At 37.6% G+C, this 14,407-nt stretch overlaps 1 protein-coding gene across 8 annotated transcripts in view; it reads left to right on the top strand.

The window, feature by feature from the left end:
* The window catches only part of wnk2 (WNK lysine deficient protein kinase 2), a 193,739-nt gene that overhangs the window by 166,475 nt on the left and 12,857 nt on the right, over positions 1 to 14,407 (top strand). For 6 of the 8 annotated variants that reach the window (XM_080182377.1, XM_080182406.1, XM_080182369.1 and 3 more), the window contains one exon: positions 5,818 to 5,916. The exons of the other annotated variants lie outside the window; for them this stretch is intronic. In XM_080182377.1, the coding sequence (XP_080038503.1) occupies positions 5,818 to 5,916 (99 nt within the window). The remainder of the gene's footprint in view (positions 1 to 5,817; positions 5,917 to 14,407) is intronic. 8 annotated transcript variants of the gene reach the window in all.

The raw sequence follows: 14,407 nt of genomic DNA, 5'->3' as shown, positions 1-14,407 counted from the left end.
TATTACCTTGTGCAGTAACCCTTTACCTCTCCTTACAGAGCAGACAAAGTACCAGTGAGACATGTCAGTTGGAACTTGGATGACATGTAAGGTTAGGCAGCATCAAGAGATAATGGATACCTTCACTATTAATAGCCAATACATGCTAGCTGAAGTCAGACCTGGGCTGACGTTTAAAAGACAGGCCACGATTTCACCCAATACTTGTAGCCCACTCCTGTAGCAGCCCATTGCCTGGTGAAGCCCTTTCCCCATCTCCTGTAACTCCAGCCAAGGAATAACTTTGGCCTTTTCTCTTAGTATTCCCAAGCAAGCAAATAGAACTACGTAACACCATTAACGACCCCCAAGTTAGGCATCTGAATATATTATTATCTCTTTCCTTCTGTTATCAAAGATAGCCTTTTTTTTCACATGTCGAATTTTGTATTGTATGTTCTAAAAAGTGGCTGTGGAACCTATTTGCATATCTGCATGGCTTTCCTGAGTGGGCACGGGTGAATTGTCAATTTTGTTGGGACTACCCAATCTTTCTAGCTTGTGTTTTGTCACTTGCGGCCTGTATTCTTCACTATTTGAAAGATACTATGCAATTACTTGCGATGGCACCCGAGGTAATTCTTTCTTCTGCCTTTTTCTCCCAGTATGTGGTGGGCATGCCAGATTTCCTGAGATTCACCATCAAGGAGCCCTTGATCTTGGCCTACCTATCAGAAGATGTCCAATTTTAAAGTTATGATTATGTCTTATCGTTAGTCATGCGTGCTACATGGACTATCCCATCTGATCTAGGCTCTGATGATAGGTGCTTGAATTCCAAATATTTAAATACATCCATGTGGGCATTTTGTCCTTTGATTGTCTCACAGGCAGGAGAAGTGTAGATGTTACTGCAGTTTGTACAAAGCAAGCGTTGTTGCAAGTTTGAGGCCTCATTTTCTCCAGTCTCTTGCGTAAACAAGCTATTGCCCAGCTTATTCTGGCAATTCTATTTACCAACACATTGTCAGTATAGAGGTGATTTTGTGAAAGGGAAGCCCTGCTTAACCAATTGATTGGAGCTCTTTAGAGGATTCACGTGCACTACGGAAATTGGGAGTCTGTAGATGTACTATACTTGGATTTCCAGAAGGTATTTGATAAGGTGTCGCATTAAAGTTTGTTACAGAAAATAAAAGCTCGTAGTGTGGGGAATAACATGGATAGAAGATTGGCTGGCTCGCAGAAAACTATATGCATGAGTGGGTCTTAGTCCTGATTGGCAGATGTGACAGGTGAAGTCCCGCAGGAGTCTGCGCTGGGGTCTCAACTTTTTACAATTTATATCAGTGAGTTAGATGCATGGTATGGCATGGTAATTAATTTGACACATAGCAAAGATAGGAAAGTATGTTGTGAAGAGGGTGCAAGGAGTTTGCAGACAGAAATAGATTATTTGCGTAAGTAGCCAAAAATTTAGCACATGGAGCATGGTGTGGGAAAATGTGAAGTTGTTTACTTTGGCAAGAAAAATAAAAGAACAAGAGTATTTCTTAAACAGAGAATAAGTGCAGAATTCAGAGCTGCAAAGGGATCTGGGTGTATTAGTGTATGAGTCACAAAACGTTAGTGAAGTGGTATAGCAAGTAATTAAGAAGGCTAGTGGAATTTTATCCTTTGTTATGAGGTAAATTGAACATAAAAGGATCAATGTTATGTTTCCATTGTATTGTAAGTAGTCTCACAACACCAGGTTAAAGTCCAATGCTAATACTTAAATGCAACATGTATAAGAGTGTGCCCTTGTGCCAACAACATTACCAGCACTCATCCTTGTGTCTGTGAAGTCCTTTGGAAAGTCCTGATGTATTGGACATATACAGACACAAACTCAATTACAAGATAATCTTGTAATTGAGTTTGTGTCTATATATGCTCTGTTTGTGAAACAAATCCTGCACTCACCTGATGAAGGAGCAGTGCTCTGAAAGCTCATGCTACCAAATAAACCTGTTGGACTTTAACTTGGTATTGTGAGATTACTTACTTTGCTTACCCCAGTCCAACGCTGGCAACTCCATATCAGTTATACAGGGCATTGGTGAGACCATATCTCTAATACCGTGTTCAATTTTGGATTCAATTTAAGGAAGGGTGTAAATGCATTGAAGGAGGTTCAGATGTTTACTAGACTGATAGCTAGAATAAGCAGGCAATCTTAAGAGGAAAGGTTGGCATGTTGGGCACAGTCATTGGCAAATAATTCAAAGAAAGCACAGAACTTATAACCCAGAGTATAATGGGAAAACTTGCAAACATTTTAAAAAATAGCATTAAGTTATGAAAAAGGAATTAAAACATGAAACCTGATTTTATAATTAATATGTATATTGCTGCCTGATCCAAAGAAATCTGATTCTTCACTGGCCAACCACATTTTTACATTTCTACTTTGATCTTGTAAAATAGAACTTCACAAATGTAAACTACAACAATGAAGCTTTTTTAGAAAAAGTTGATATGCTAATTCAGCTTGCTCTCTATCCTTTCCATTCCATTTTCTGTTTGATTTTTATTGTTGTCCTGCTTAATTGAACATATCCAATTTTACTTGTGTCCCACAAAACTTTTAAACCCATCTGAATCCCATTCTACATTTTGAAGATGGGAGGCAGTCTGTACACCCAAAAAGGGAAATAGACAAGTAAATGTACTGTTTGCCCACAGTGCAGCAGTGTGTCTGGATGACTCAACTTGGGCTAAGGGTTAGTGTTTGTGGCTCGGTTAAAATGGAAGTTTTTTTTCCCAATCCTTCACTTTGGCCCTTAAAAATGTGATGCCTCATTTTCAAAAACTAAATGTTTGCCGGCATTTAAAACAATATACATATTTAGAATCAGAAAATTTGAAAACCTAAGAGCATTATAAAATACGCTTTTGCTATAATCTGGATGTAAAGTTGTGATTTCAAAACACTAAGTTGAATGTAGCTTTACAGTCAGTGAATTATAATTAATAAAACAATTTTATATTTGCAATTTATTTGAATATTAAGAACCCTTATAGTAAATTGTGATAGCCTTGTTTATCTCAAATTGTCATATTTCAAATGAAAATGAATCAGACTATGTTATAATCAAAAGTTAATAAGTAACTTTTATTGCCTGACTTTTGTGTAAATGGTTTTAACCTTTCCCTGGACTAAATACAATAACCTTTATTTTAATAACTAATTACTTCAAAAACTTGCAGAAATACTTTTTAACTCTGCATTTGGATGCAAGTTGCACTAAAGTAGTTGTGTTATCTGAAAGCCTTCCAACATTTAAATCTGGGGGAAAGAAAATTATTAGACCATCTTGCAACCACCACCATCTTTTAACTTTGATTTCATGAAAGCTTCTTTCCTATGTTTCCAAGATAAAAAATGTCCTTTCAAAGCTTGTTTTGGAAAAGCCAAACAAGTGTCAACAAGGTTTGAGGTAGAAGTCTAGGTGTCACAGCTTTCCAAATTTAAAAAAGCCATGGTATGTGAGTTTTAATGTTTCCAGCTCCCGTTATCCTGTTGGTCATATGTACTTTTAATGATCCAATATGTTTCCTGTCCTGGCAGACACACTTTAGTGGCTGCTCATGCAGTTTGTGCTAATAAAATGTTGTATTAATACTAATATGGAATTATTTTATAAATTCCACAGTGATTTATTAGCTCTTGATGTCCTAGGGGATATTATGAACATTCAAAACAATATTGGGTTTTTAAATAGCTGTTTAGTGTGCCTTTCCAATTTAATGAAATAAAACAAGATGCTGATTTACCTATTCATATCACTGAATGTTGTATATAATAGTACCGTTAAGTACTTAATTACAACCATAAACATCTGCTATGATATAGTGCCTAATCTTGAATAAAACTGTACTCTCTGAGCAGATATTACTATAATGTTTACAATATAGTATTTCAGCAACACGTTCAAATTGATGTATCGAACTGGAAGATGTAGATTTGCAGCCAGTGCCTCTAATATCAAAAGCTAGTCAATTGGAAAATAACAGATTTGCTATAGTCCAGATCCATGGTAACTGCTGGCTAACTAAATCATCCAATTATATTTAGTAAAGCTATAACTATTGCCAGTTACTGCTTGGGATTATATGGTGTAATAAATATTGATTAAGAAAGATTTACAGATGAGTTGAATAATTTATTATGGGTGTGCAAATTGGGCAATGTAGTTTTGCATCATACGACAGGTATGCTATTTAACTTTGCATCTAATGCCAGAAACCACTTAATGCATATTTTTTCAATATGTTCAAAGAATAAAATAATTTCCATTAGTGTGGTATCTTTCATGACATCACAAAGCACTTCATAGTGAATAAATTACTTTTGAATGGTCATCATGATTGCTTTGTAGGCAGTATGATGGCCAGCAAGTTCCCACAAACAACAGTGAGGCAGATGGCTAGGTGATGGTGATGGTACTTGAGGGATAAAAGTTGGAGAACTTCCCTGCCTTAGGCACTTTTGCCTGTATTTGAGCAGGTTCAACATCTCATCTGAAAGATGGCACCTCCGACAATGCAGCATTCGCTCCTGGCAATTTTACAGTCTCTATGCTAAATAGTGAGAACTGGACAATAAAATGTGATTTTAAACTACTGTTATAGGAAAGCAATAAATATGTGGTTCTTTTTTGAGAAGAACCTGAGAAAGAACCTTATGAAGATAGATTGAAGGGTGGCATATTGGTTAGTGCTGCTGTGTCTCAGCATGAGGGACCCAGGTTTAATTCCAACCTTGGGTGACCCTGTGGCGCTTTGAGATCCTCTGCGAGTTTCCCCCAGATGCTCCAGTTTCTTTCCACAATCCAACGATGTGTGGCTCAGGTGGATTGGCCATGGGGTTGCGGACGTGGGAGTGGGTGCTGTTTCAGAGATCCTTGCAGACACGATTCTTTCCGTGCTGTACGGATTCTGTGAGGATTATTTGAGTCTTTAGACAAAGTTAGACCTGTTTTCTGTAGAGAAAAGAATGCCAAGAGGAGATTTAATAAGGGATTTAAAATCACAAAGGGTCTGGACAGAATAGATGGGGAGAAACTATTCTCACATATGACAGGATCGAGAACGAGAGGACACAGATTTAAAGTAATTGGTAAAAGAAGCAAAAGTGATATCAAGAGAAACTTGTTCGCACTGGGACTGCTTGTGTGTGGTGGTGGCAGGTACAACTGGGGCGTTCAAGATGGAACTAGACTTAATTGAAAGGAAGAATGTACAAGATTATGGGAAAAAAACAGGAGAGTGGCACCAAGTTAGCTCTTTCAGAGAGCTGCTACAGACATGATGAGCCGGATGGCTGCCTCCTTGCTAGAGGAATTCTGTGATTATATGGAGTAGTTCTGCATTTATAAACTCACTAAAATTTTTAGCAATCAAACAGTGTTACAGTTTTTCATTTTAACTGATTTTGTAAGCAAAGCTATGATTCCAAATAACTCTAACTGTAATTGTGTATGAGGGAGCTGATTGCAGATTTATTCAATATGACGCACTACTTTATAGCAGATCCTTAAGGAAAGTTATCTATGTTCAGTAAATTTTCAGTAATTTTCCTTCATGAAATCTTGTTGACAAAGATTAAACTTTGATTTTTTTTCCTCTGCATTTGTTTGCACATAATCAATTTTAACTAAAATTCTTTCGTAGTTGTATTAGTAGTAAGCTGTGGAGGCTAAATCCACCCAGCTAAATTAATGATGATTTCGAGTCGCTGCTGTATGTACTTTACGAGTGTCTTGTTTTTTTCCCCTTTATATTCATTCGCAGGCTGGACGGTTTTCCACCAAACGTCTGAGAGAGTGACCTATAAATCTAGTAGCAAACCTCGTACCAGATTCCTCAGTGGACCTGTGTCTTTGTCCATCTGTTTGTATTTGTTCTTTTGTATTTGAACTAATCATCCCATCACCTTCTCTTGCTATCTCAGTCCATTTTATATTTCTGCAGGAAGCCTGCTTTTTAGCCCACGTTTCTTAATTTACTGTTCATCATAATTGCATATTTTCATTTCACATACAAATGCTTTAGTGCACTGCTTTTGGCTCATCACTAAGTACTAAAGGCATATGTGGAAGAGCTCATCTTCTGTGTGTGTATATTATATATTATATATATATATAAAATATATATATAAAAAGCTGTTGTGTTAAATTTACTCAGAAAATTTACCAAGTGTACCAAAGCTTTTGTATTTTAGTGTAATTTCTTTTTAAGTAATTATTTTAATTTTCTCAAAATGTGGCAAATATACAAGTCTACTCCCCTAGCCTCTCATTTCACCAAAAATGGGGAACTCAGAACTCCTGTAGAAGACTGGTCTCTTTCACACATGTTTCGACAACGAAGACTTGCATGTAACAAGCTGGATACTTAGCAGTGTATTTCCTTGATGCAATGCTAGGAAGGTCACTGGAGGCTGCAACTCTTATTTAAGGACTGTGTTGAATATTTTAATATTTTTACACTGTTGTATCTTTGAGATGTCTGCATGTGAAAAATGCTGATGCACCAGTGCTCCAGTTAGTGTTCAGTAGAATACTCTAACATGGTTTTCAATGAGCTTTGTGCAGCCACATTCTTTTGAATATTTTCTGCTCTCATTAATCACACTTGTAACCACCCCTCCATTTTCCTACTGGTTTATTAACTGCTAAGTAACAGATATTTAGGATGTTCGATTTGTGTTCTGGGTTGTAATAATTTTTGTGCCAGAGACACCTTACTGTGAAAATCCTGGCTGGAGCACTAGAACTGATCAATTCTGTTATGCTGTTGTGTAAATTGCCACGGTAATTGTGATGTAGTTTGTTTAAGCACTACCTTTAAAAAAAAAATCTCTAGTATTCTCCTACGTAAAATCCACTTTTAATTTTTAAGAATTCTTTATTTAGGACAAAACTTTGTGCTCTCAGTGATGCTTGAAAGCCAAGTTTTGGGGTAAGAAAACATTTCTAGTCTGCTTGGAAACATCAGAACGCAAGGACTTGGACAAATGGCAAGAAGTACTGTTTTATTGAGGGTGCAGTCAGGGGTATCAAATCTGTGGCTCTCAATACCATTGTGGGTGCACAAGTTCAGGAGTGAGGAGTAAAAACTGCAAGTAATAACCTGAACTAACACAAGCAAATGAACTGGTCCTTTAGCAGATGATAAATTGGTATTTTTCAGTGCTCATGTTTGAGCACCCACCTGGCATTTCTGAAACTCAGTTGTCTGCATATCAGACAGTTTATTGAAAGTTCCATCTGTGAAACTGATGCATAAAATATATACAAAGGGCTGATTGGTCACCTTGAACCGCCATCACAAGCAATTAACGAGCCCTCATTTAAAAAGAAATCTGCACACAAAAAGAAAACCTCTTCAAATTGGCACATTAGAATGGGGAATATCACTTCAAACTGATTATTGATCAATTGTGAAGTATTCGTGCACATATCACCTATCGAATAGTATACTTGTTACTCCTCAAGGGGGAGATAATACATATTTGTCTAGATATTTCTGTAGCATTCTTTCCAATATTCAAATTTGTTCTAAGTGACTATCTTACCATGTATTGATGGGTTAAATTTATCTATAATATATCAATATATAAATGTAATCTATAAGCTGCACTTTGAGCACATAGTTTTATATTTCATTTTTGTGCACCATAATTTGTACAGTTTTCTTAGAATAAAGTAGTGTCTATTTCTTTCAAGAATTTATTTCAAAAAATGAAAAGTCTATCTGTGTTTTGCTTTGAATATATAAAGGTATATTGTCCTGATCAGGTACTGAAGGCCATTTAAGTATTGTAAAATGACAAATATTTTGATTTTTAAGGAAGAAATGTGGATAAATTGGAAATTCGCTAAGTTAAAGCAGAGGTGAATCTTGATACTAAACTAATATATTTTAGGTTTTAGTAAATAAGGCTTTGAATATTGTGTGTTTGAGTTTCAGCTTTGTTGTGGATTTTTTTGACAATTTAAGTACTTTTACTTGGATCAAATGCAGAAGAAATATTTCTTCTAAAGAAATTCTGCAATAAAAAACCCACTTTAAAGTAATTCCAACTTACTGTTCGAAATTCTGCTGTGATATTGGTGATGAATTCTCTACTGCATTCATATCAAACTCCTTTATTATTTTAGAGGATGTTCATTTATTTATTTTGATACTTTTATTAATTTTACACAGTATAAATTCAACCCATCAGCTTTGCAGGACTGTTGCCATCAAAACTGAGCTAGTGAAGGTAATTAGCCTGAAAACTGCAACCTTGTGGAATAGTAGGTAGATGAAAAGAGAGCTTTTAATTCATGAAAAGCAAAATACTACAGATGCAGAAAATCTAAAATAAAACTGGAAACATTCTAGTCAAGCAACATCTCTGGAGAGAGGAAGGTAGGTTTAATGTTTCAGATTTTATGACCCTTCATTCGAAATCCTCCTAATTCTTTGTCATTCTTGTTGTCATTGGTTATTAATAACCAGTGATTTGCACTGTCTGATTCATCATTGAAGTCCAGAGGGTGTTGGATGTTGAATCCATGTCATCTGCATGGTTGTAAAACTTAGCTGCCATATACTCGGGCTTGGAGTGCTAAGAATCCTTGATAGTCCTACCCGTCTTCCAACTTGGGACTGCTGTTATAGAAAATAACAGTTCGCACAGGTAAGCTGCTTCAATTAATTTTCAGTGCCAGGTAATTGGGGACAAAAGAAGAAAGTCCCCATTTGTGTGGATCTCTTTTGAAATGTTCCTTTAAGAATGGTTCATTTAAAACAATTATCTTTCGCATATTAGTTCATCCAGGAGTTTGCCAGTATTTCACAACAGTAATGAAGCATGCATCCTTCCCAGGAAGATGTATATTATTACTTCATAATATGCTGACAACACAAGAATGAGTGATTCCTTTCAGGATCTCCACTGGTCACTGTTTCATGATGGTACTGAATCAACTATCCATAACTATGTTTATGTTCATTTACAAACTGCTGCATAATTGCACAGAAATCTGTCTTAAGATGGTCATGGGCATACTCCAATTGTATTTGATGCTTTTTCCCAAGTTCTTTTATTAAGACCAGCAGACCCAGGCTAGGCGGTTTCTCTAAAGGAGCCCAAGTGCCCACAATTCTTGAAATGAGCGGAGATTTTTGTCATCAATTGATGGCTACTTGCAAGAAATGGAAATTGAAATACTCAGATTCATCATAACGTTAGCCCAGGATGTGAAGTGCATGATGTTCAGCTGAACCTCCTGGTACAATTTTTCCTCATCTCTTCACTTGTGTTTCCTGCAAAACTCAATAGAAGGTCACCACTGAATGCAAATGATCTTACTCTAATATCAATCACTCTGAGAAATATAGGTTGAGATGTTCACTTTGAAATTTTATTTGATCTGTGCCTTTTAGAGCAAGCACATGCTTGAAATATGTATAAAAGAACAGCAATTATTTGCATTAGCCTGATAGTGACAGATGTACTTCATTCCCATGTTACTAATATCTCCTACTTTAAAGTTGACGAAGCATCAAATTTATCTGATGAAATTACAATGGTAAATAGAATGGGTGATTTTAGTCCATGGATTTTACCACCACCTGATAATTCAATGAACTTTACAACTTGGGTTTCTGCATTGCTAAAGATGCAGTAAGTCAAGGAAGAGCAGCAGTAGATCATGGCTATGGAACCTGAGGTGTAGGTGGCAGATGCAACATTTTCTTCTAGCCTGTACGGAGAATGCCAGACGTCAGTTACCTGGTCTACAGGTAAGAGCAACATATCAAGATAAAATGTCTTGGCAGAGATTTGAAAGATTGCTGTCAGCTTTTGGAACAAGATCTTCAGCTACTGAGTAATTTCTGTGGTATTCTGGAGTGAATGAGATCTCACTGAACTTCTACATGGTCAATGCCAGCAAGACATGAACTGCCAGTCCATATCTACATCACTAAAATGACATCTTTCCTGAATCAAAGCAGCGTGTTTCAAGTTCAGTAATGGTATGTCACACCAACTGGTGAGAAAATCCCAATATTGAGCTTACGTGCCTTTCTTTGAATGAAAGGCTCCATTGTTTATCCTTCTGGGAAATAAGATGATGCAGATTTAACTTCCAAGAGACATGGGCTATTCCCTAAATATGATTGACACTTCTGTCAAACCTACAAATCTCTCTTTTTTCCCCCTACCCTCCCATACCCCCTCCCAAAAAAGAGCACCTGCAATTTAACACCGGGGTATAACACCGAGGGCTACTTTGCTGCCTTGCAATATGAGCTGGATTGAATGAACAAAGTTAATACTGAACTGATTGGTTTCCTTGCGGTTTCCAAGAGTATTAGAGCCTTTCTGTTTAAGTTTGCTCTATGACTGTATCTTTCACCTCACTCTCTTATCCACACCTAACTAACATGGATAGTGTTTCTGCTCTATGTTAGAGATTTTATCAGTTGGAATGTTTGTCTTTGTGTTTGCTGTGACTCCTTAGTCATCACCTTGTAAGGTGATATTGGGTCTGAGGTTATGTTGCAATGAATGAAGTTGGGTCTCTAACCTTTGCCCCATAGGTCATCCTGACTAAAAGCAATTACTTAATGGCATCGCCCTATAATTTTTTTTCTAACTTTTGATAAATTTTATTGTGAATTGGTACTCCAAAAAACACACAGAATGCAGCTTAGAACTGGATGACTTGGCCCTTCTTCCTCTTATCTCCTCCCAGCTCAATTAAGTAAGGCTAACTCTAGGGCATCTTTTTTACATCAACATTTTGATAGTTTTTACACCTCCATCTGCTTCTACATAAGTCTGTTGGTGGTGTGACAAACTGCTGAAATTGTCAGAAATGTACATAAAACGTACATAAATGTACACAGCCCGTTGTCTGGTACTTTTACTAGAACTTCTGCCGTTGTGGTATGGAGTCTATTAATTTCCAACCAAAGAGAGTAGTAGTCAATGATGAGGTGGATTTTTCCTTGGAAATCAACAGGTCCATTCCTACCCTTTGCATAGTCTGGATGGAAATGTTGACAGTATTAATGGATCTTTTGATTTTTGACTGTAATTGCACAAGTATGTATGTCAGAATAAGATCTTCTATGACTTTAAAATTCCTGGCCACCATATTGATTATTTTGTTTGTACTCTGCATTTGGAAATGCCCAAATGACCACCATGGAGACTTTGGAGAACGTGTTCTCACATTGCTCTTGGGATTTCTAGACCTTCATGGAAGACTAGAAGATTGTCAACGATTGTCAGGTGTTTTTGTTGTTGGTATAGTCCTAACACTTGATTGTTTGTTTGGGATATGTTCAGGCAAACCATCTTAGCAGAGTCTTTTGGTGTGACTGCATTCTGTGCTCTTCAACTGGGCTTTTCTAATCCCTCACAGTTTATCCACAGAGGCTGGTAGGGTGCTTGTTATTGATGAAGAATATGCTTCCACCTTGGAGATCAACATCAAGTCTTGTTAGGTGGCCTGATCAACTGAAGCTCTTGTCTGAACTTTCCTAAGCACATTGAGTGCTTGAGTCTCAGCTGGCAATCCTGTAACCCTGGTGCATCTTTTCAGTTTCCTTGGATTTCAAAATGGTTGAAGCATTTTCTATCTGTCTTCCTTTAAATTATGTTTTAGATTTGCTGAATTGGCAAAAATATCCAGTCTTATCACAAAGAAACAATGGCATACTGCTTTTTGATGCCACATCTGGAATATTTTAAATAGTTGAAAAGGTTCTTCCTAACCCTTTGCTTTTGGTGGGCTTTTTCGCAGGATTTTCAGGGTGCAGGTCTCCCAAATTTGGGCCTGCATACTGGATCTAGTTCTCTCGAGTTGATATTTCAACGAAATATACCCCGGTTTTGCTTCCATGGTTCCACCTGCCTTTTAAACTGTTTGGCCTTCTCGAATGTTAAATCCTCAGTGATTTGTAAGACATCTGACAGTGCCTTGTCAAACATGCCGTCCATAATGTGGTTGTAATTAACTCTTTTTAAAGCTTCATGGCCACAACTACTGGCTAGTCTATACAACTCATTAATAAATGAATCAATGAATTTATCCTGCCTTTGATTCCTAGTTGACTGTCACCTGTTCTGTGACTAGATTCTACTTGGGGCTGAAGTAATTATTGAAGGCTCTCAAAATTTCTTTGGACCCTGAGATCACCTCAACTCCTTGTCTTGCTAGAACATCAGCCGTGTCTGCAATTGCATATGAAAGGATAATGACCTGGTGTTTTTGTGTTATTGCAAAGCCAAAGCTGTTCACTGTCTTTTAAACTGTTGATGCCAGAGCTCCCATCATTATTGTTGCTGTGTACCCTCAATATGTTGAAAATGGCTGATCAATGGCTGTAGACTTTGAATGGTTCCTTCACTGTCCCTACTGGGGTATGTCTTATTTTTATTTTTTGCAAAGTCGAGCTGTTCCATGGCCCACACCCCCAAATCACCAATCTGTGGACTCCATTTTCTTAAACTATAGCCTCCAGCAGCAGCACCATGGTTTGGCTTGTTGCCCTTATGGTGTTTTCAGACTCTGTGTGGTTTTACTTGCTCTAAGAATGACTTGGAGATAGTACTTAGTACGTAGCTTTTCTTGAAACTATTTATTTACACTATTTAAATCAAAGACCTCATGGTAAATATATTGTTCTCGGAACAGTCTGTTCTGTTTTCCTCCCTTGGGATTGTTTTGGTCATCTGACTGATGTCATCCATCCATCAGTATTAACATCATTTTACAATTAACACAACCATTAACCCTTTACAGGAAGAGCTGCAAGAAAAGCATGAGAGTATCTTGTATCCCTGTAGCAAGTACCCTATAGCAGCATCGTGGTTAGGTATGCTAGACTTTGTTGTTCCTGAAGATCTGCATATGATTTTTCTGTAAAAACAGTATCCCGCTGTCTCATGTTTTAATTTATCCAGTTGTGTTGGGGAAAGGGGAGAGAACAATATAGTGTTTTCCCAATGATCATTTTCTCCAATGTTGTAATATTGTTTACACTAGTAAATGCTGATGACTGAAAAATATTGAGTTTTTATTCATTAATTGGACGTGGGTGTCACTGATTGAGCCAGCATTATTGCCTATCCCCAACTGTCTTCCAATTCAGAGTATTTGAGAGTCAGCCTCATTATTATGGGTCTGGAGTCACATGTGGGCCAGACTAGGACAAGGATGGCAGTTTACTTTCCCAAAAGGACATAGTGAACCAGATAGGTTTTTATGACAATTGATCAGTTTCAGGTTTTTTAATTGAATTCAAATATCACCATCTGCTGCAGTGGGCATTGAACCCAAGTCCCCAGATCTTGCCCAAGGTCTCCGGATTACTAATCCAATGACAATACCACTGGGTCCAAGAATGGATATCTGAGGTTTTGTGAGGACTATTTGGTGGTTTGGCTGCCTGCCTACCTAGAAAGCAAATTCATTTCTGGCTGAGAGAATCTATACACTTTGCATTTTTTTTTGTTGTCATTTACCAAGGAAAGAATGGGCCATGATTTGACAGCTTATACAGTTGTTGACTGTTGAAGTGAATCTGCACGTGTAGAAACTATTGCACAGCTGTGAGGTGGCACAGCGGCACACTGGTTAGGTCTGCTGCCTCACTGCAATAGGGATCAGGGTTTGATTCCAGCTTTGGATCACTGTCTGTGTGGTTTGCATGTTCTCCCTATGTCTGCATGGGTTTCCTCTGGACGCTCCAGTTTCCTACCACAGTTCAAAGATGTGTAGGTTTGGTGGATTGGCCTGCTAAATTACCCTCTAGTGTCCCAAGAAGTGTAGGTCAGGTAGATTAGTGGGTAAATACTTGTGGTTATGGCCTTGGTGGGATACTCTGTCGGAAAGTCGGTGTGCACTCGATGGGCCAAATGCATCATAGGGATGCTATGCAAGGTCTCAGAATTCCACCTTATGACGTTCTTTAATGTGTTTCCTGGCATATCTAAACACGCTTCAGCAGGTCTTACTATGTAGATTGAAATGATTCTAAAAATTGTTCAAATTATACTCACCTATGTACTAGTTGTCCCCATTGCTGATGCTCCTGATGCTTTATGTTGCTCAGTGCTCGTCCACAGAGCAGAGAACTGTTGCACAATGCACCAAACAAGCTGGTAGATCTATAACTATCCAGGATAGCCTCTTCATCCTTGTAAATGAACTTGCATTATTTGTTAGCTCTGTGAACCTGAAGCTTCAAAGTTATTCAGCATTCATAGACGTGTTATTCGTCTACACAACAGCAAGCTCCTTTTCACTTGTCGTCTCTTTGCCTTCTTGCTTGTGATCAACAACTTACCCCATATTCTGTTCTCAAACTTAAG

The sequence above is a fragment of the Carcharhinus amblyrhynchos genome, chromosome 3, assembly GCF_965287045.1.
Source record: "Carcharhinus amblyrhynchos chromosome 3, sCarAmb.v2.hapA, whole genome shotgun sequence".
Taxonomy (NCBI): domain Eukaryota; kingdom Metazoa; phylum Chordata; class Chondrichthyes; order Carcharhiniformes; family Carcharhinidae; genus Carcharhinus; species Carcharhinus amblyrhynchos.
This window is presented reverse-complemented; position numbering and strand designations above follow the sequence as displayed.